The 19,856-nt window shown below is 47.4% G+C and overlaps 1 protein-coding gene across 4 annotated transcripts in view; it reads left to right on the forward strand.

The window, feature by feature from the left end:
- Positions 1-1,568: 1,568 nt before the first annotated feature.
- HDAC7 (histone deacetylase 7) overlaps positions 1,569-19,856 on the forward strand; it is a 360,128-nt gene continuing 341,840 nt past the window's right edge. For 2 of the 4 annotated variants that reach the window (XM_029595102.1, XM_029595104.1), the window contains exon 1: positions 2,202-2,419. In XM_029595102.1, coding sequence (XP_029450962.1) covers positions 2,395-2,419 — 25 coding nt within the window. In that variant the 5' untranslated portion in view covers positions 2,202-2,394. Of the gene's footprint in view, positions 1,681-2,169; positions 2,420-19,856 lie in introns of those variants that run through there. The other 2 variants (XM_029595103.1, XM_029595106.1) reach the window with 2 other exon arrangements.

Genomic DNA, 19,856 nt, shown 5'->3' on the forward strand with positions numbered 1-19,856 from the left:
GAGGCCTCACCAAGGACCTGTACAAGGGGATAATCACTTCCCTTTTCTTACTCGATATTCCTCTCTCTATGCAGCCCAGCATTCTTCTGGCTTTAGCTATCACCTTGTCACATTGTTTTGCCGACTTCAGATCATTAGACACTATCATCCCAAGGTCTCTCTCCTGCTCCATGCACATCAGCCCTTCACCCCCCCATCGAATACATTTCTTTCAGATTTCCACAGCCCATATGCATGACTCTGCACTTCTTGGCACTGAATTTCAGCTGCCATATCTTCGACCACTCTTCCAGTTTCCTTAAATCCCATCTCACTTTCTCCACTCCTTCCAGCATGTCCACTCTGTTGCAGATCTTAGTATCATCCGCAAAAAGACAAACCTTACCTTCTATCCCATCCGTGATGTCGCTCACGAAGATATTGAACAGGACTGGTCCCAACACTGACCCTTGCGGCACTCCGCTCTTCAACCCACCTCAGCCCTCAAGGCACAATTTAGGGGGGTTTCAGGCACTCTTCTTGCTGTGTTGCTCTGCTCTTAACATTTCTATTTATACTCGCCAGTGCTACTGCTGTCAGTTCTTTGCCCTGGCCATCAGTTGCTTTGCACATTTTCTGCTGCCACCCCTCCAAGCCAGTTTTGGTATCTTAGGGTGCTTCCTCCTCTACTCTGCCTGTCTTCAAGGTTGTTTCCAAGTCCTCTTCCCCTACTGCCGACTCTTGGTCTTTCCCTGGCCATCCGATGCTTTACTCAGGCCTTGTCCACTTAAGTTATCTTTAAAGGTTTCATGCCCTCTTGGACAGTGGATACCAGGTATCAACAAGAGGAAGCCTCTTTCAGCGGCAGATTCACGATGTCACCGTCCAGGCCGGCCCAGGACATGTCACGTGGTCTGTCGAGCGCGGCTCTGTCATGGCCGCGCACGGCAGACCAAGTGACTGGAGCGATCGGCCCACCGGGGGATGCCCGATCCCCCGATAGGCCAATCCGCCCCTGGCCTCTTTAGAAGGGAGAAACTTTGCAGCTACCATAAGGGCAGTCCTAAAGTCCAGGAGGGATCAGAGGGGACCACAATTAGAGATTCAAGCCTTCACAAATCCAAGGATTTAAGGTTTTATTTATGTATGATGGATGTTACACAGGAAAGAAATGTACAATATGCCAAATTATTTCAGTTGAGAAAACGATGTATTAAATTTCTATGCTGGAACACCCTCAAGGATTCCTACTTATTGGCACACAGAAAATAATGGCACAGCCAGTGCCTTGGGGCTATGAAGGTAAATCCTTCCCCAAACGGAGAATCCAAACTGGGGAACAGGGAGATTGAGTCAGGAATTCTTTGAGAGCCCCTTATTCTAATTATTGACCGGGGAAGGGGTTACACTAAAGGTGATGGGCTCTGTGTCCTTGCTCCCTGCACATTACCCCTCCCTGCTGAAGTAGATTGTTAGTGTGCCTGCTGGAATGCTAAGGATGCAGCTGGTGATCTTGCAGAAACATTCCCAGTAATCACTATTCTGTGAGACTGTAAAGGGTCTCTGCTGAGCGCTTCCCTACAGCCATGGAGGGAAATAAATCTCTTGCTCTCAAGACAAGCCATGGATTGCCTTAGAAGTCAACACACCGGGTCTCAGCAGTCCAGGCCTCAATGTCTGAGACATTTCGCCTTTCTCGAGGTACCTTCTGTTTGCTTCCTGCAGGTTTTTGAAAGAACCTGCTCTCTTTGTTCTGGTGGTTGCTTTTCTTTTCTTTTTTTTTTTTTTTTGCTCTTATTTAGAAAGACAGTGCCTGAACGGTACAGTTTCCGGCTGTTTTGTGTGCGATGGAAGGGGGTGGAGGAGCACTTGGGGAGTATCGGTTATCAGGAGCAGATTAACAAAACTTTTTCTTGAGCTCCTGTTATTCTCCCACTCCTGTGCTCTATGGGCAGGGCAGAGCCTGGTTGCACTGATAAAAGTGTTTCCTCCCATTGTCATTCTATCTATCCTCTGGGCCCTGCTCTGAAGGTGCCTCCCCCTCCCCCCACCCCCTTCTCCTTGCACAGCCTCCCCTCCATGTTTCTATCTTCTTCTGCCTCCTTCCCTCTGTCTCTCCCTTGTTCTCCCTTCTTTTCCCTCCCTTTGTCTCCTGCCTCCTCTTCCCCCACCCTCTCTCTTTTTCACCGCTCCTTCTCTTTCCTCTTCTTCTTCCCTCCCTGCTTCTCCCCTCTTTCTCCCCCCCCCCTCCTCCTCTCCCCTCCCTCTCTGTCTCTCCTCCTCCTCCTCCTTCTCCCGCCTCCCTGCTCTGCTAACTGCACAGAGCATCTTGTGGTACTGTGAAACTGACTCTCCCCTTCTGTGGGAGAAGCCTGGACAATGCGTCAGTGCCTGTCGGACATTTGATATTCCTGGATGTACGGCCGGACTCTCGGGGAGGGTGAGTACCCCTGCCGGGCTGGCTCGTTCGTCAGTAGTTCATTGTCAGGAGCAGACTTTACAGGGGGAAAACCCTGAATCCGGAAGATCCTTCATTGGGTAGCCTACCCCCTTGCCTTAGTACACTCTGTCTCTCCGCTTAAGGGCTTAAGCCCACTGGTCAGCGATGTGCTGTGCTCGATTATTTTATGAAAACAAGAGAAGTGCTTTACCGTGTAGAGCAGAACTGGCACCACGAGCTCCTTGGGAAGCATCACTGGCCCTGGGGTATGGAAGAGTAACACGCTCGCACTGCTTCGCTCTAATATCTGTAAGTGCCCCAGGCTAGCATTTCATTCATCGCGCTGTCCTGTTTATCCAAAGGAGTTGAGAAGAGGAGTTTTCTAATTGAAAATTTCCCTTTGAAGGGGGTGTGTTTGTATAATTTTGTCCACATAGCTGTGAAGTGTCCCAGTTCCGGCATTACAGTTATTTAAGTCTTTGGAGGCATTATATGAGTCCATCAGTTATGAAAGTGATACTATATCTCTCCATATGCTGTTGGGTTTTTTGTTTTTTTTGTATAAACTATGAGAGATGGGTATTTTCTCCTGTTAGGCGGTGATCACTGGTTATGTTGAATTGCACTACACGGCACTCAGCCTGCCACTGAGTAGTGTGACTAGTGTGTGTGTGTGGCTGTGGCAGAACAGAATGAACTAATTTTGTCATGACCTAAGGAAGGGGGGGGGGGGGGCACAGGATGGGGGTTCTTCTCACTCAGTGGGGGTGTTGTTCAGATTCAGATAACTTTATTGGCATGCCATTTTTTACATGTGCTGCTCCTGATCCTTCTGTCCCCTGTTCCCTCCTTCTTGTGCTGTAGTGCACCTGGCCTTGGGTTTGGTCATTTTTTTTTTTTACCTACAGAGAGCACTTGTGTTTTCCTCCTGGCAGTGTACATACAGGCAGCTGTGGCAGACACAGTAAAAATCAAATAGACAGATTGAGAGCAGATGTCAGGAGGTGAGGGGCAGATACATTTCACCAAATCTGTTATATCCTGAGGAGATACAGCCTGCATTTGTGTGAGTTTGTGAGTGTGTGCACGGGTGTGAGGGTGTATATGTGTGTGTCTTAGAGTGTGCACATCTGCATGGCTGGTGTGGGGGTATGTTTTTATTAAATCACTTATTTTTCATCTTCCCATAGAAATGCCCTCACGGCAAGTTACAATATCAAGAAATACTAAACAGTACAAATTCTGTGACAATAAGAATAACTCCATGTGTGAAATGCCTTTACAGTCAGAAAAAAAAAATAGACTGAACTGTGTACATTGCATTTGGGAATTTTTTTTTTTTTTTGCCTGCTATAACTAATTGCCTTCTGTAGAATTGCCAGCTGTAAGTGGCATGTACTACATTATCAAACTGTCTATAGCTTGTTGTACACGTTCCTTCTGTACAGAGTCTGGGATCTTCTTGGCAGTGGCAGTCTATGGGAGGGGTTGTACAAAGAAGGGGGCGGGATTGCTTATTACCCTCTACGCTCAGGTCTTTTCACCCATATTCTCTGTGGGCTGAGAACACTGAGCTATCCCCCTTCAACAGTTTAGGCGAACAACAGAAAAAAAAATGTGAATGTACCAAAATTGTAGCTATGGTTTTGTTTTTTTTAGTATTCTGTGCTATTACTTTTCATTGCTGACGGCAGAACCGCACGTGCAAGCAGGAGCTTTGTAAAGAAGTGGAAGGTAGACAAAGAAATGCGTCAGGCAGGATAACTCGTCTTGCGGTACAGCAGAGAGGCAACTGCAGCCGACGTCGGGAAGCTCAAAGACTGACTTGGTGCTGCTTTATGTGTTGTAACTTTTATAATTTATGCAGTTGCTGCAGGTTTTAAAATCCCCTCCCGCCCTACAAAATGGAAGATTCTCCTTTGGGATGGACAGCATTGCTCCTTCAGAACCGTTGGCTCTGTAGGGAAAATTATGATATCTTAAAATAGACAACTTGATAATAATAAGAGAACATTTATGAAAGTAGGCTATATTATAACTGGAAGAAAAATGAGTCCTAAAGGAGAAAGACAAAAACACAGTGTCAATGTAAATATATTTCTGTGTTTGGAGGCCCATGAAAAGCATTGTAACATACGCTAGCTTTACCCTTATTCAGTAAGGGGTAATAGCGCGTCCAAAGGCGCGTCCAACCCCCTCCCCCGAACATAATAGCGCCCGCAACATGCAAATGCATGTTGATGGCCCTATTAGGTATTCCCGCGTGATTCAGTAAGTAAAATGTGCAGCAAAGCCACACATTTTACTTTAAGAAATTAGCGCCTACCCAAAGGTAGGCATTAATTTCTGCCGGCGCCGGGGAAGTGCACAGAAAAGCAGTAAAAACTGCTTTAATATCATGGCGATATTAAGTTGGAGGTCCCAAAAGTTTAAAAAAGTAAAAAATTTAAAAAAAAAAATTTAAAATGGGACCGCGGCTGTCGGGTCGAAAACCGGACGCTTAATTTTGCCGGCGTCCGGTTTCCGAGCCCTTTGCTGTCAGCGGGCTCGAGAACCGATGCCGGCAAAATTGAGCGTCGGCTGTCAAACTCGCTGACAGCCGCCGCTCCTGTCAAAAAAGAGGCGCTAAGGATGCACTAGTGTCCCTAGTGCCTCTTTTTACCGCCGGGCATGAAAAGCATCAAGGCTAATTGATTAGCGTTTCAGATTTTAGGTTTTAACTGATGAATACCAATAAAACACCCCCCAATGCGAAAAAAATAAAATAGGTCTTTATTAGATAAACAGTGGAAAAACACCACTTCCCCTAGCAATCTCCCACCCCCTCCTTTGCCTACCCTGGATCCTCTGCTTTGTTGTTTGTGACTTTTCCATGCTAACGACTCCTCGGCTGCACAAATGTATGTCTTCGATTCAACTGGAAAAGGTACCCAGCCAAAGTACCTGCGCCTCAAAAACACAAGTAAACATCAATTTTTGGTATCCACAAAGAACCCCCTAAATTTACAATTTATAAACACCTACAATCAGAAGCCCTAATTATACTATAGCAGCCAGAATGAGCAAGAATGAAAGGCAATTTGCATCTGTAAAAGACATGGATAGCCGGCATCTAGATCAGGGGTGGGCAATTCCAATCCTCGAGGGCCACAAACCAGTCTGGTTTTCAGGATATCCCTAATGAATATGCATGAGAGTGATTTGCATGCACTCTGCCTCAGTTGTATGCAAATCTATGTCATGCATATTCATTAGGATATCCTAAAACCTTGACAGGTTTGTGGCCCTCGAGGACTGGAATTGCCCACCCCTGATCTAGATCCTTTATAAATTAACAGGGGAAAAAAAGAGCTGGGAGGGAGGGGCCGCTGCCGTGACTTAAGTCATAGTGCTGTGTGCTTTGGCATGGAGACTCCGGTTTCAGTCTGCTGCTATCAGATCCAGCTGGGATCAGATGTACCGTGGAGGCAGCAGGCTCCATCCAGGGAGGGGGGAAGAGGGGGGCTGCTAGCTACTACTATGGCAGCCTCTGCCGGCCCTTGCGAGTGTTCTGATGGAGCCTCTCAGAAGAAACATTCCTGCAGCTCTCCCAGCCAATGAGATTCCTCGATGCTGCCCGGGCATGCCGTTTGAGCCGCGGGTGGGCATTAAAGAAGTTTATAGAAAAGGATAACAAAGGTAACGAAAACAAATACTTGCGTGAGTCGCCATCATTTACGCCGCGCAATAAAACCGGCAATTTCAGTCGTCGCCAGGTAGCATAAAGCAGAATTTGCTATTGATCCTAGGTGTTGAAGTCCTAGGATCAATTCATTTATTGGAGACTTGGACTGAGAACCCTCTTAAATTCAACACTGTTTCTTAACATCTGTTCACCATAGGAAAATGTAAAGTATTTTCCTTTCTCTATAAAGCCCAACTTCATTTTGGTATCCTGTCCACTGTCTCTCTTGCCCCATCTCTTCCATCTTCTCCATGCTGTCCTTTTCTCTGTCTCTTTTCCTTTAATTTAGACTATCTCCCTATTTATTTCTATTTCTCTTCCTCCCCAGTTACTGTTATGCTCACATAACTATAAAGATAGGCCAAACTTTTTTTTTGCTTCAAAATGCTAAAACATAATATACACCCATGCCTTTATTAATATCTATCTGTGATAGGCCATTGCTAGTGACCTACTCCAAACACCTGCCAGATCATTCAAAGACAGCAAACTGGCCAAGCACTTCCCCAAACAGTGCCTTTATTGTCTCCCTGTCTATGTTCTTTCCCAGATAACTGCACTGTTCCATGCCCTTGAGGCATCAGGGTCGCTTCATACGTGCACAGCAGGTATTTTAACACAGGCTGGCATAAACTCTATACAGCAACCAAAAAACACCCTTCTCTGTTGTCTTCTTTCACACTGCAAGCCCAAAGTTGCAGGCTCTCTAGCTCCCCCCTACTGGGATATCCTCATCTGGAGTGGCAGCTATTGGCCTACCATGGTCCCACTTTGACCAGTCCTTGCTTTTCTGGCTGCCCTTTGCCACCTTGGCAGTCTCTTTCTCAAGTGAGACTCTGCTGTCTTTAAGTGGCTCCTTAATTAGCCTCATCTGGATTGCCCAATTAAATGCCACATTTCTCTGCTATCAGTTCTTGTCTCCTTGCTGGATTTACATGAAACCTTCCTGGATTACAATTCCCAGCAGCTTCCTATTCTTTGCCCTTGTCTTCCTTAAAGTGGCATTATCTATGGGGTTCTCTTTATAGCACCCTCTATATCTCTGGCTGACTTAACACCTCCAGAAGATCAAGTCTGTTCTGGACTCCAATTCCCAAGAGTCACTTGTTCTCCACACCTCTCTTTCTTAAAGCAGTATTACTTCATTTTTTTCTCTTTTGCTCTGTTCTCTGATGTTGCCTATACTGTGCCCTCAGTATCTTCAGCTGTCTAATTCTTCCACACTGATAGAAGGTTTCTGGCTGTGCGGCATTGCCACTCCATCACACCATCTCATAAATAAAGCATGCACACACATTCCATGGCACCACATACAAATTTCTATGCTGTCAAGTCCAGGTTGACAGGGCCTCTAGCTCACTCCTGCCCAGTATTAATTAGGTAGGCTAGAAGTGAAAGGCCTGAAAATAGGGGGGGTGCTATGTGATTCTTGCCTTTAAACTGTCTTATAGAGGAATGGCTATGACCTATGGGGCCATATTAAAAAAATAATTTTTCCCATTCTGGGCCTATGGAAAAATCATTATTGACTAAGGCCCATGGGTATTTGCCAGGTACTTGTGACTTGGATTGGCCACTGTTGGAAACAGGATGCTGGGCTTGATGGACCCTTGGTCTGACCCAGTATGACATGTTCTTATGTTCTTATGTTCACTAGTTTGCTCCTCTACCTAGCCATGCCGAGCTTGATACATCTGAAACATACCCCTCGTCAATTTTCTTTTTCATTTTTCAAAATAACTTTTCTAATGAATTTTTTGAGTTTGCGAAAGATGCTGGATTGATAGGACTGGAAACCACAGTTCTCAGTTTATCTAAAGGACAAGCAACGTACAGACAGTTGCAGTGTATTCTTCCCCCATCGCGCTGCCAGAGTGCCCCAGACCTGCTCTGATGGGCCTCCTCTATTGGGTAGAGGGGACAGGGAGTGTTAGGAAATGTGGACCCTTGGCCCGAGGTGCGGTAGGTGCTACCTGCAGGGTTGACCCCCCCTCCCCCCCCCCCAGGTCCCTACCGTCGGGAGGCGAGGCTGGCCGGGAGCAGAGGCAGACAGGAACTTCGCCTGTACCAGCCCCTGTTCCCCGCAAATTGAGCCCTTGGGCTGGTTGGTCTTAGGTGGGCCTCTGTATAGCTGGTCCCGGAGAGAACAGGCGGCAGGAAGCAGGAAGTGTCAGAGGGGTTAGATTCAGTCCAAGGCTGAGGTGCCCTCAAGGAGAGAGAAGACCTCAATGGATGAGATGCTACAGCAGTTCCAGAGACAGCAGAGCAAAACCATGTGGAGCAGGTGCCGTGGAAAGGAAGTGCAGGAACATAGGCCTGTATGATGGGTATGTTGAAGCCGGCCCTGAGTGGGGAATCCGCTGTGACAGACTCTAGTAGAGTAGGAACATTGAGGCACTACCTAAGGTGTGGCAGCACAGTAACAGGAACCTGTGAAGTAGAAGCACTGAGAAGTACCCTGAGGAGCGAGGACACAGAGACACAGTCCTGTAAAGTAGAGGCGCTGAGACAGGTCCTGAGCGGGAGTGTAGAGATAGCGTCTCGTGACGTTGAAGCTCTGACCTAGGCCCTGAGGGGCGGAAGCGCCGTGACAGGTCTCGTGATGTAGCAGCGATGAGCCAGGTCCCGAGGAGCGGGAGCGCTGAGGCAGGTCCCAGATGTAGTAGCGCTGAGGCAAGCCCCGAGGAGCAGGACGTCGAGGCAGGGTCCCTGTTTCGGCAGGCCCCGAGGAGTGGGACGCCGAGACAGGGATTCCAACGAGTAGAGCGAGGATCCATAGCACAGGAACAACAGGTCCGCAGTACTGGAGCAAGCACCAGCTAGGAACCAGGGAACTCGTTGCCAAGGCGGTTAGTGGTGGAGAGAGGTAGTCCTTAAATATCCCGGTCCAATGATGTCATCAGCCGGGGACGAGCCTGAAGTTCCCGCCATTGGCCCTTTAAAGGGAGGACAGATGGCACGTGCGCGCGCGCGCCTAGGGAGGCCCAGGGTCAGAATGCTGGACGGCGGTGTCCCAGCCGCCATGTGGAGCACAGGAAGCCAGGAGGTCTGCAGTGGCAGTGACTGGCTGTGGCCACGAGAATACAGGGAGTAAAGGGTCAAGCATGACCGGGCCGTCGGCTGCCACTAATCAAAATGGCGCCGATGGCCCATTGGCTGGCTCCTGTCACATGGAGGGAGCACTGGATGGCCGGTGCCATCTTCAAAAATGGCACGGACCATCCAGTGCTCCTACCATGTGACAGGGGCCGGCCAATGGCACGGATACCCTGTCACATGGTAAGGGCAAAGGGCCATCGGCGCCATTTTGATTAGTGGCAGCCGACGGCCCGGGAGCGGGAGATCGCTCCCGGGACCCCCACTGGACCACCAGGTACCTGTAAAATGTTTTTGGGGGGGTCGGGAGGGTGGGGGAAGCAAAGAGATTAGTTTTAAAGGGTCAGGGTGGGTTTATGGGTTATTTTTGTGTGCTGTTTTTCCTGCCCTCCCTCAAAACGATAAGAGAACCCCCACGATCAATATCGTGGGGTTTTCCTATCGTTTCGGGAGAGCCCCCGATTTCTGACGATTTTGAAAATATCGATGATATTTTCAATCGTCCGAAGCCTGATTCACATCCCTACTCTTATCCCTGTGCCCATCCCCTGAGCCATCCAGTCCTAGAGGTGAGAGGCTCTGTATCCCTGCGCCCATCCCCTGAGCCATCCAGTCCTAGAGGTGAGAGGCTCTGTATCCCTGCGCCCATCCCCTGAGCCATCCAGTGCTAGAGGTGAGAGGCTCTGTATCCCTGTGCCCAACCCCTGAGCCATCCAGTCCTAGAGGTGAGAGGCTCTGTATCCCTGCGCCCATCCCCTGAGCCATCCAGTCCTAGAGCCATCCAGTTCATCCATTGCTGCCACTCTTTCATACATTTTTTTTTAATTCCTGTTACTGTTACTGTATAGAATGGCATCTAGATTAATGAAAGATGAGAAAGGCGTTCTAAAAGGGAGCTAATTGGAACAGGCCTCTTTTCCTTTGAAAAAAGGTTGAGCGTGGGCATGTGACAGCCAAGGAAGAATGAGCAAGCTTTGTAAATCTGAGATATAAGGAAGAAAGAGCCAACTTTGTGAGAGCGAGCAAGTTTTGTGCGTCCCCCGAGGTCTGAGATGCATGGAAGAAGTCAGCATCAGAGGGGGTACCCTAAGGGCACAAGAGCCGCCGATTGAAAAGGGCAAAGGGTAAATGGCAAGGATCCTAAGGGCAAACTGAGGATGGGTGGATTTATATACAGAAAGGCACAAGAATGCAGCACAGCTCATCCACTGTATACTGTATAAATACTATAGCACTGCAGTGCTGGAGAAACACTGGGATCATGACCCTGACAATTGCAGATAATGAAGACATTTTGATCACATGGGATATTTCCACACAGACCGATAAAAGGCTTGATGACAGAAAGCCAGAACAGAGGTAAATGAGAAAAACACAAGAACAGCATTGTTAATAGAAGTATCAGTACCAAGTGACTATTCTCTGCTATGTATGGAGAGACAGGAGATCATTAAGTGCCAAGAGATGCAATCAGAGACCAGGAAGATGTGGCAGAAAGATACAGAAATAGTTCTAATTGTATTGGGGGCACTACTGGCCTGATTAAAAAGAGCATCCAAGCGCACAGCGATATGTTTTCTGTACATATTATACTCTATGAGCTCTATATCAGTGGTTCCCAACCCTATCCTGGGGACCCCCCAGCCAGTCGGGTTTTCAGGATATCCACAATGAATATGCATGAGAGAAAATGTGCTTGTTATGGAGGCAGTGCATGCAAATTTTCTCTCATGCATATTCATTGTGGATATCCTGAAAACCCGACTGGCTGGGGGGAGGGGGGGTCCCCAAGACAGGGTTGGGAACCACTGCTCTATATGGAAGCATTCTTTAGCACAATACAAACATTAAGAAGAGCACTAGCAATAAATCTGAGAGATTCTGCTCATACCTAACAAAACATACCTTGAGTTAACAGTGAGATTTATTCCTATCATCATATATCAAAATTAATCTATTTGGAGACATTTGTGATAATCCTTGCAGAGGTCTGACAGATCAAGTATGTGCTATATCAGTGTTTCCCAATCTTCTCCTGAAGGCACACCTAACCATCGGGTTTTCAGGATATCCATACTGAACATGCATGAGATAGATTTGCATACATTGGAGACCCAGGGTATGGAAATCTATCTTATGCATATGCATTGTGGTAATCCTGAAAACCCGCCTGGTTAGGCGAGCCTCCAGGAGAGGGCTGGGAAATGCTGTGCTATATTATGCATGCTATGAGTGCAAATGTGTGCGTGCCTATAAGCAAACATGTGTGCATGTGTGAGGAAGGAAATGTCCTCAAATATCCCCTACAGACCTCCAAATTGTGATAAACATTGGTTTCAAGAAGTATAAACTATGATCCATATTGTTACAAGGTCTAGAGAAAAGTTATACGTGCTTGTTTCTCAGTCAGCCTGAATCTTGTCTGTTTCTCTCATGTTTTCTGAGACAGATTGGTGAGGTCAAAGTTCTTTTCGTAATGGGGTGCAGGGGGAGAAAAGTTCACAAAAAAAAACCAAACAGATGTTCATTAAGAAGTATCCATTGTGTCCGATTAGTGTCCTTCCGCGGACCTCTCCCTTCAAAGGTTAGTGTATCTCTGCCAATTGCCCCTGGTTTTGACATCCTACCCTCCCCGCCCCTTCGCACTTTACTAAATTCCGGGAAACTACAGACCGGTTAGCCTGACTTCAGTGCCAGGAAAAATAGTGGAAAGTGTTCTAAACATCAAAATCACAGAACATATAGAAAGACATGGTTTAATGGAACAAAGTCAGCATGGCTTTACCCAGGGCAAGTCTTGCCTCACAAATCTGCTTCACTTTTTTGAAGGAGTTAATAAACATGTGGATAAAGGTGAACCGGTAGATGTAGTATACTTGGATTTTCAGAAGGCGTTTGACAAAGTTCCTCATGAGAGGCTTCTAGGAAAAGTAAAAAGTCATGGGATAGGTGGCGATGTCCTTTCGTGGATTGCAAACTGGCTAAAAGACAGGAAACAGAGAGTAGGATTAAATGGGCAATTTTCTCAGTGGAAGGGAGTGGACAGTGGAGTGCCTCAGGGATCTGTATTGGGACCCTTACTGTTCAATATATTTATAAATGATCTGGAAAGAAATACGACGAGTGAGATAATCAAATTTGCAGATGACACAAAATTGTTCAGAGTAGTTAAATCACAAGCAGATTGTGATAAATTGCAGGAAGACCTTGTGAGACTGGAAAATTGGGCATCCAAATGGCAGATGAAATTTAATGTGGATAAGTGCAAGGTGATGCATATAGGGAAAAATAACCCATGCTATAATTACACGATGTTGGGTTCCATATTAGGTGCTACAACCCAAGAAAGAGATCTAGGTGTCATAGTGGATAACACATTGAAATCATCGGTTCAGCGTGCTGCGGCAGTCAAAAAAGCAAACAGAATGTTGGGAATTATTAGAAAAGGAATGATGAATAAAACGGAAAATGTCATAATGCCTCTGTATCGCTCCATGGTGAGACCGCACCTTGAATACTGTGTACAATTCTGGTCGCCGCATCTCAAAAAAGATATAATTGCGATGGAGAAGGTACAGAGAAGGGCTACCAAAATGATAAGGGGAATGGAACAACTCCCCTATGAGGAAAGACTAAAGAGGTTAGGACTTTTCAGCTTGGAGAAGAGACGACTGAGGGGGGATATGATAGAGATGTTTAAAATCATGAGAGGTCTAGAACGGGTAGATGTGAATCGGTTATTTACTCTTTCGGATAGTAGAAAGACTAGGGGGCACTCCATGAAGTTAGCATGGGGCACATTTAAAACTAATCGGAGAAAGTTCTTTTTTACTCAACGCACAATTAAACTCTGGAATTTGTTGCCAGAGAATGTGGTTCGTGCAGTTAGTGTAGCTGTGTTTAAAAAAAGGACTGGATAAGTTCTTGGAGGAGAAGTCCATTACCTGCTATTAAGTTCACTTAGAGAATAGCCACTGCCATTAGCAATGGTTACATGGAATAGACAGTTTTTGGGTACTTGCCAGGTTCTTATGGCCTGGATTGGCCACTGTTGGAAACAGGATGCTGGGCTTGATGGACCCTTGGTCTGACCCAGTATGGCATGTTCTTATGTTCCAGTTGCATCTAACAAGCCCTTAGTTTTCTGCAGTATGGCAGACTCCCATCTGACGGCGTGCCCTCCATAAGAAGCTTCGCCCAGAACTAATCCAGCCTGCTTTCCGGGACGCATGCATAACCTAGAGTCCGCGCAGATGTGCAGTTTCCGGCTAGCATCCTCCTGTGCCCCCGACGTATCCTCAGACCTCTGGGTCACTAGGACACCAAACAGGAAAGGTACTGGGGGAGGTGAGGGGGAAACGTGCACACACACACACGCATACAGACATGGCGATCTCACAAGCCTTTTTTTTTTTTACCTTTCAGAAAGGAGGTTACAAAATATCTTTTGTGAAGCCCAAACTTATTCTTCAAGCACCCTAGAACATGGGTATGATGTTAAGTTGGTGATCTCCCACCATGCGTGCCACCGAAGCCCATCCTGCTGGCACACCACCTCGTCATGAATGCCGGCACCACGAGCACTTTCAAAACCCGCAGGCCAGCTGTGCTACTCTCACCAGGCGCTGGGAGTGAGCGGGTTTGAGGGCAGGAGGGATCTGGCTTAGTACTAAAAAATAAAACCAAAAAAAACCTCCAAAATGTTTCTGTAGTCAGGGATGAATTAAATTTAGGATTTTGCCACCCCTAGAGTCTTTGGTGCTGTTACTGCCCCCATTTCCCCCCTCCCCTCCCCTGGTGAGGTCAGACAACCAGGAGCAGAAGGTCTAAGGCACAACCTCAGAGTTTCCTGCGGCAGCTCAGGGGTAGATCCTATGGCAAAAAAAATGTGAAAATTCTGAAGCACGCTGACAAACATTCCCATCTTTTATTTTACATTATAAAAATAGTTTTCCAATCTTGCTTGGGTCTGTATAATTTATTTTCTTTCTATTGGGTGAGGGAAAAGATCTCTGGGACGGGGAGTGGAGAAGGAAAGGGCGAGAGAACCAGGGATGGAAAGGGGAAAGGCGGAGGGCCAGGAATGAGGTGAGAAGAAGGTGAGAGGTGAGATGATGGGGGGGGGGGGGGGGAAGGGGGGGAGAGTTTGAGAAGGAAGGAGGACTGGAGATGCAGGGAGAAGAGGGAGAGGATGAGAAATTGGAAAGATTAAGAAAGGAGGGAAGATTAGGAATGTGGAGGGAGGAGGGAGAGAAGTTCTGGACGGGAACGATGGAGTAGGAGGAATTAGGGAGTGGATTCCAGGAATTGGGGGCAAGGGTGAGGTCCTAGGATCTGGGAGATAAAATCCAAGCTCAAGGATGTAAAGTGCAGTAGGGGGAGAAGGCAGGTGCCCCCACTATGCTCCAGTGCTGCTCCCCCTTACACTCCCACCCTAACCTCCCACCAACTCTGAGACACACACACTGAGCACCAAGTCCTTCTCTCTCACACACAGACAAGCATCCCCCCTCATCTCACAGCGTCTCTCCTCACCCCCCCCCCCCCCCCCCCCCCCAATGATCCCCATGCAGCCCTTCCTAACCTCTCCAAAATGCTCTGCCTGCACCTCCCCTCCTGTCCCTGAGGGGAGCCCGATTAGGATGCTAAGTAGCTCTGTATTCTGCTTATGTCCACTCCAGGCTCCCCCCCCCCCCTGCAGACTGCCTGGGAGGGAGGGAGAAGCTGGCTCAGGAAGCAGAGGGCTGTTTTCTGCTGAGTGATCTTTAGCACAGGTGGGAGGCAGCAAATCTTCCACCAGCCCGCTGCCCTCATATTTCCACCGTCCTAAGCACAGTCCTAGTGTGCTTACTGGCACAGGCCTGTTTATAGTGCTCTAAGGTGCTCGCGGAGCCACACGGACACACAGAAAAGAGCCACTGGTCTACGGAGCTTACAGTCTAGTTGACAGATGGATATGGAGGACAGATGCAGACTGAGGCCCTAATGACAAAAGATAGTATAGTGGATCAGGGATCTCTGCCCTCTCAAATCTAATGGAGAATGCAGTCGGAGGGATGCATGCCAAGTGCCTACAAATACAACTCCAGTTGATGGAGTGTAGTCAAGATGTTAGGACAGCATTTTGTACTTCTCCACATTGCCCTCAAACACATGGCTAGGGCGCAGTGCAATCTGCAATGGAAACTGTAGCAGAATCGGTAACAGGAACCTTTATTAGGTAATATACTTAATAAAAAAAAAAAAACAACTGCAGCTAGGGAAAGATTACTATTACCACTACAGACAAGAATCACCACAGATAAATATCTTAATCCTAAGGAAAGGGATCACCATAGATTCTTTATATATTTTCCCATTCCCTCCCCACCTCCCATGGATCTCCGCAGGCCCCACCCACGGTGCGACATCATCTTTAATAGCATTTTGGGGGGAACTTAAGTATAAAAAGAATGCCAACCTGTGCCCTAGAACAGTTTAAAACAAAAAAAATTCACTGAACATAAAACCATCGGTCATGAGATCATCGGTCATGAGATCAGGAGAACACTGCAGAGGTGAGTCAAAGCGAGGGTCCTACTTGCCCAGGATCATGGCTCCAGCAATGGCAAGCAGAAGGTGGTCCCCCTCCCTTGCACAACCTTACATGACCAATCCATAGTTCTGATTTGGGCATTGTTGGGGTATCCTTGAATATTTGAAAGCAGGTATCCCTTTGTGATCCAGCCGCTCGCTCTCTCCTCTCCAGTTCTGTTTCTAACTGGTGATCCCTTACTTCCGACTACATATCGACTGTCCCTCAGCCCTGCCCATCCCCTAGTTGCTCCATTCTCAGCCCCTCAACCTCTTCTCTCTTCCCCACACTGCTTCCCTTCCATCCTCAAGTGGGAATAAAACTTGGCGGGAGCCGCTCACAGAATGTGGTGCCCCAGGCTGTGCGTTTCCCTCCATCTGTCAGGAAGGATTCGGCCAGGATTCGGCCAGCTGTTAGCTATTACACAGCGGTGCCCTCTCCTCCTCCCCATGCCCTTCCCATCTCACATGAAACCAACCTCGGTCCAAGAGTTTCTCAAATCCTCTCAGCTGTCTCTCGCTCTCTCCATCTTAACTCTTCAGAGCTCGCTCTCCATCACATCCTGTCCCATGTCCCTCTGTCTCCATTATCCTCACAGCTCTCTCCAGTTCACCCTTTCGTGTCTTTCTCCAGGACAACCACTAATATCTCTCTTTCTTCCTCAGAATCCCTCCAGTATCTCCCTCTCCATCACAGTCTCTCATCTTTCTCTCCTTTTCCACCATAGCCCTTCTCGTTTCTCCCTCTCTCTCTCTCACACACTCTCTTGCATGACTCTCCGTCACACATCTCTCTGTGGAGCAGGGAGGAGAGACATTTAAGACCGAGCCGCGGTCTTAGAGAAAGGAAGCCTTGGCCTGCTTGGAAATGAAGGTGGACTTCCCTAAAATAATGATGCATAAGTCAAACTAGCAACGAAAACAAAACAAAGCTGACCAAAAACTCTTGCAAATACTCCATGGCTCTGTTGTATTGTGAACATTTTTAAAAAATCTGCATGTTTAACCCCAGCCATTCATTTCCCACTGGGATCCCATACATGCGTAAAACAGACTGCGCAAGCCAAAGAGTCATGCGCAAAGCATGCTGAAAGGTTTTTGCCCGATCCTAAATCTGGCTCCCAGTCAGGGTCCTGGCAACTGCAGGAGAGAGAAAATGCTTTTGGAAGGGAGGGGCCTGTAGAAAATGATTTATTTTTCCTACATGGTGTGTGCTGTTGCTCTCCCTTTTTTTTATGATTTAATTCCATACACAGCTGTCGTCTCCGCTGCGGAATGTTGTTCTTCACAAGCTGGGACGCTCAAACATTGCAGAAAAAAGTTTGGCCAAGGCGAGGGATAGGCTGGGGGGGGGGGGGGGGTTTGGAAAACAGGCTGATGGGAAACATTGTACACCGCCTCCTTCTCGACGCCTCGATTCCTCTCATTTTTTCTGGATGATCGCAATGCATTGGTGACTGATGAGGCCATGCAGTATTCTCCATCACTAGGGAGACCAATAATAATAATAAAAAAAAAAACAATTTGGAAATATATTACAGCACCTCTGATCCAGAGAGGATCCCCACTCACCTTGCAAACGCATCACTCTGGAAACGAGCACCCAGCCACCTTTGAGATGCAAGACAGCTGCAAGGAGGATGCAGCTATAATGATATATTATTTTATCCACTGGCAGTAAACTGACTGGCCTGAGGTTACTAAGAGAGTCAGGGGCAGAGCAGGGGACTGGAACTGAGGCACAGGGAAGTCAGGAACAAGGCCACAGAGAGTCAGGAACAGAGCAGATGAGTGGAACGGGGACACAGAAAAACAAAGGCCCTTACGCGGCCGATTTAATAAGCTGCGGTAGACCTGCTGCAGGTTTTTGCACGTGGCATTATGTGCTTTTTTATGAGCTAATCTTATTGTAATAATGCGGGTAGCACGGAAAAAGCGCCGCATAAACCCACTCAAAAAGCCGCAGCTGGTTTAGCAGGAGTCCATGCTAATGCCATGCAAAGGAGGCAATTATCTATTCATGGGCAATGCTCATTTTTAAGTGGGGATTTTTAGCACCTGGGTCAGGGCAGGAGTTAAGTGTAAGCGCCTGAATGGAGGTTGAAAAATTAAGCGGCAGAAGCCGGATGAGAGGTCAGAGAGGGAACAGGCACAGAGTCAGAAATGCTGAATGCTTTCATAGCCCCTTCCAAATCTCTGCTGCATTTCCCCTGCTCACCAGCATCCGCCATTATAGCTCCCACGTGGTCGGTGACAAATCATGAAGGAGTTAGGCATTGTTCTACCCACCTTCAGTCCCACACCTGGACCACTAAATCACTACTGCCTTAAAGGCTGTCAACTGAGAAGCAATCAAGGGTCACCACATTAGGGAGGCTTTATATACAGTTTATTGCATGGGGATTCCAGCACGCAGATATTTGTTTTGCAAAAATTTTCTGCATGCATCTCATTTGTTTGCCATCCCCTTATTATATCCCATGGAGGCAAAAGCTTTTGTCGTGCGCTAAAAAAATATATATGCAGACAACTAGCTCCAATGTTAATACCCTGGGGATGTTAACATGCTGCATCTAACACTGGGAAGTTAATTAGAGAGGTAAAGTTAACTTTTGCACCATAAGGTGAGCCACGTTAATGCAAATCAACAGGGCCATAAGGAGATCCCTTCCACTGCCTGGGCTGAAGAATCCTCACTCCCATCCCCACCTCACTCGGACCCTCTCTTCCCCCCTGTAGAATGGAGGCTCCTCTCCCCTGCCCTCCTCAGAACAAAGTCCCTTCACCTAGCCCCTGACCAAGAGTAAAGGCCCCCACCAGGAAGACCCCCCCATAGCAGGAGGAGAGAGAGAGAGAGGCAGGAGGAGAGAGAGGCAGGAGGAGAGAGAGGATGCACCAGGAAGACCCCCCCCCCCATAGCAGGAGGAGAGAGAGAGAGGCAGGAGGAGAGAGAGGAGGCACCAGGAAGACCCCCCCCATAGCAAGATGGCAGGAGGAGAGAGAGAGAGCCATCTTATTGCCTTCCCCTTCAAATCCAAAACTGCAGTGCTTCGGTGGCTCTCTCTCTCTCACACACACACACACACACACACACACACTTTGAGCATGTAACATGCAGTTCAAAGAATGACACTGAAAACTGCCATTTTGAATTCAAAAGAGAGGCAGGCCCCTTGACGGGGGTGGGGGGAAGGGGAACTTCTATGTGGCGAATGGCCGTGACCCTGGGGAGTGGAGGGGGAGGGCAAGTCAGTAGGAGTAGAGGTATTCACATGGGCTTAAGTGGCCCATTCAGTTAGGGCGGATTAGTGTGTGTGTGTGTGTGTGGGAGGGGTGAATACTACCACATCCATTCAGATGCAGAACGTGTGGTGAAAGGTTTACACGCTCTTTAATATGGGCCCTTCAGCCTAAAAGTGTTCAGCTTCTCGTTAGTTTGATACATTAAGCATTGCAGCCCAGTGTACTGTCTACAGTAAAACTGATAGGGAGCACGTGTTACCATGCCAGTTTCACCCTCGCTACTAGTACATAGCTGCCAAAGTAATTTGCCCACAGTTACACACGGAGAGGCAGTGGTCAGGGATTACAATCCAGAAATCCCGAAATGCAATTATAAATATCAATAAATTGGCAACTGCGATCCACACCTTGGTAGATAGCCAACTGCACTACTGTAATGCCTTATATAAAAGCATGCATAAGAAACAGATTATCCATTTATGATTAGTACAAAACATAGTGGTGGCTCATATTTTGTTTAAATTAGGGTTGAGGGATCACATAATACTGGCACTGGAAAAATTTCGTTAGCTACTGGTCAGTTTTAGGATTGACTTTAAATGTATGATGTTGCTTTTTAGAGCTCTTTTTAAAGACTGCCCAGTGCCCACTGCTTTTAAGAGAATACTCTTTCTATGTTTCAGGGCGAACTTTAAGCTCTGGATAGGATACATTGCTTGCAGCAGTGTCAGAGGTGAAATATGTAGACACATGTAAGTGAGCATTGTCGTGTTATGGTCCAGGGTTGTAGAATTCAGCACC

Source organism: Rhinatrema bivittatum, chromosome 3 (genome assembly GCF_901001135.1).
Source record: "Rhinatrema bivittatum chromosome 3, aRhiBiv1.1, whole genome shotgun sequence".
In the NCBI taxonomy this organism is placed as follows: Eukaryota; Metazoa; Chordata; class Amphibia; order Gymnophiona; family Rhinatrematidae; genus Rhinatrema; species Rhinatrema bivittatum.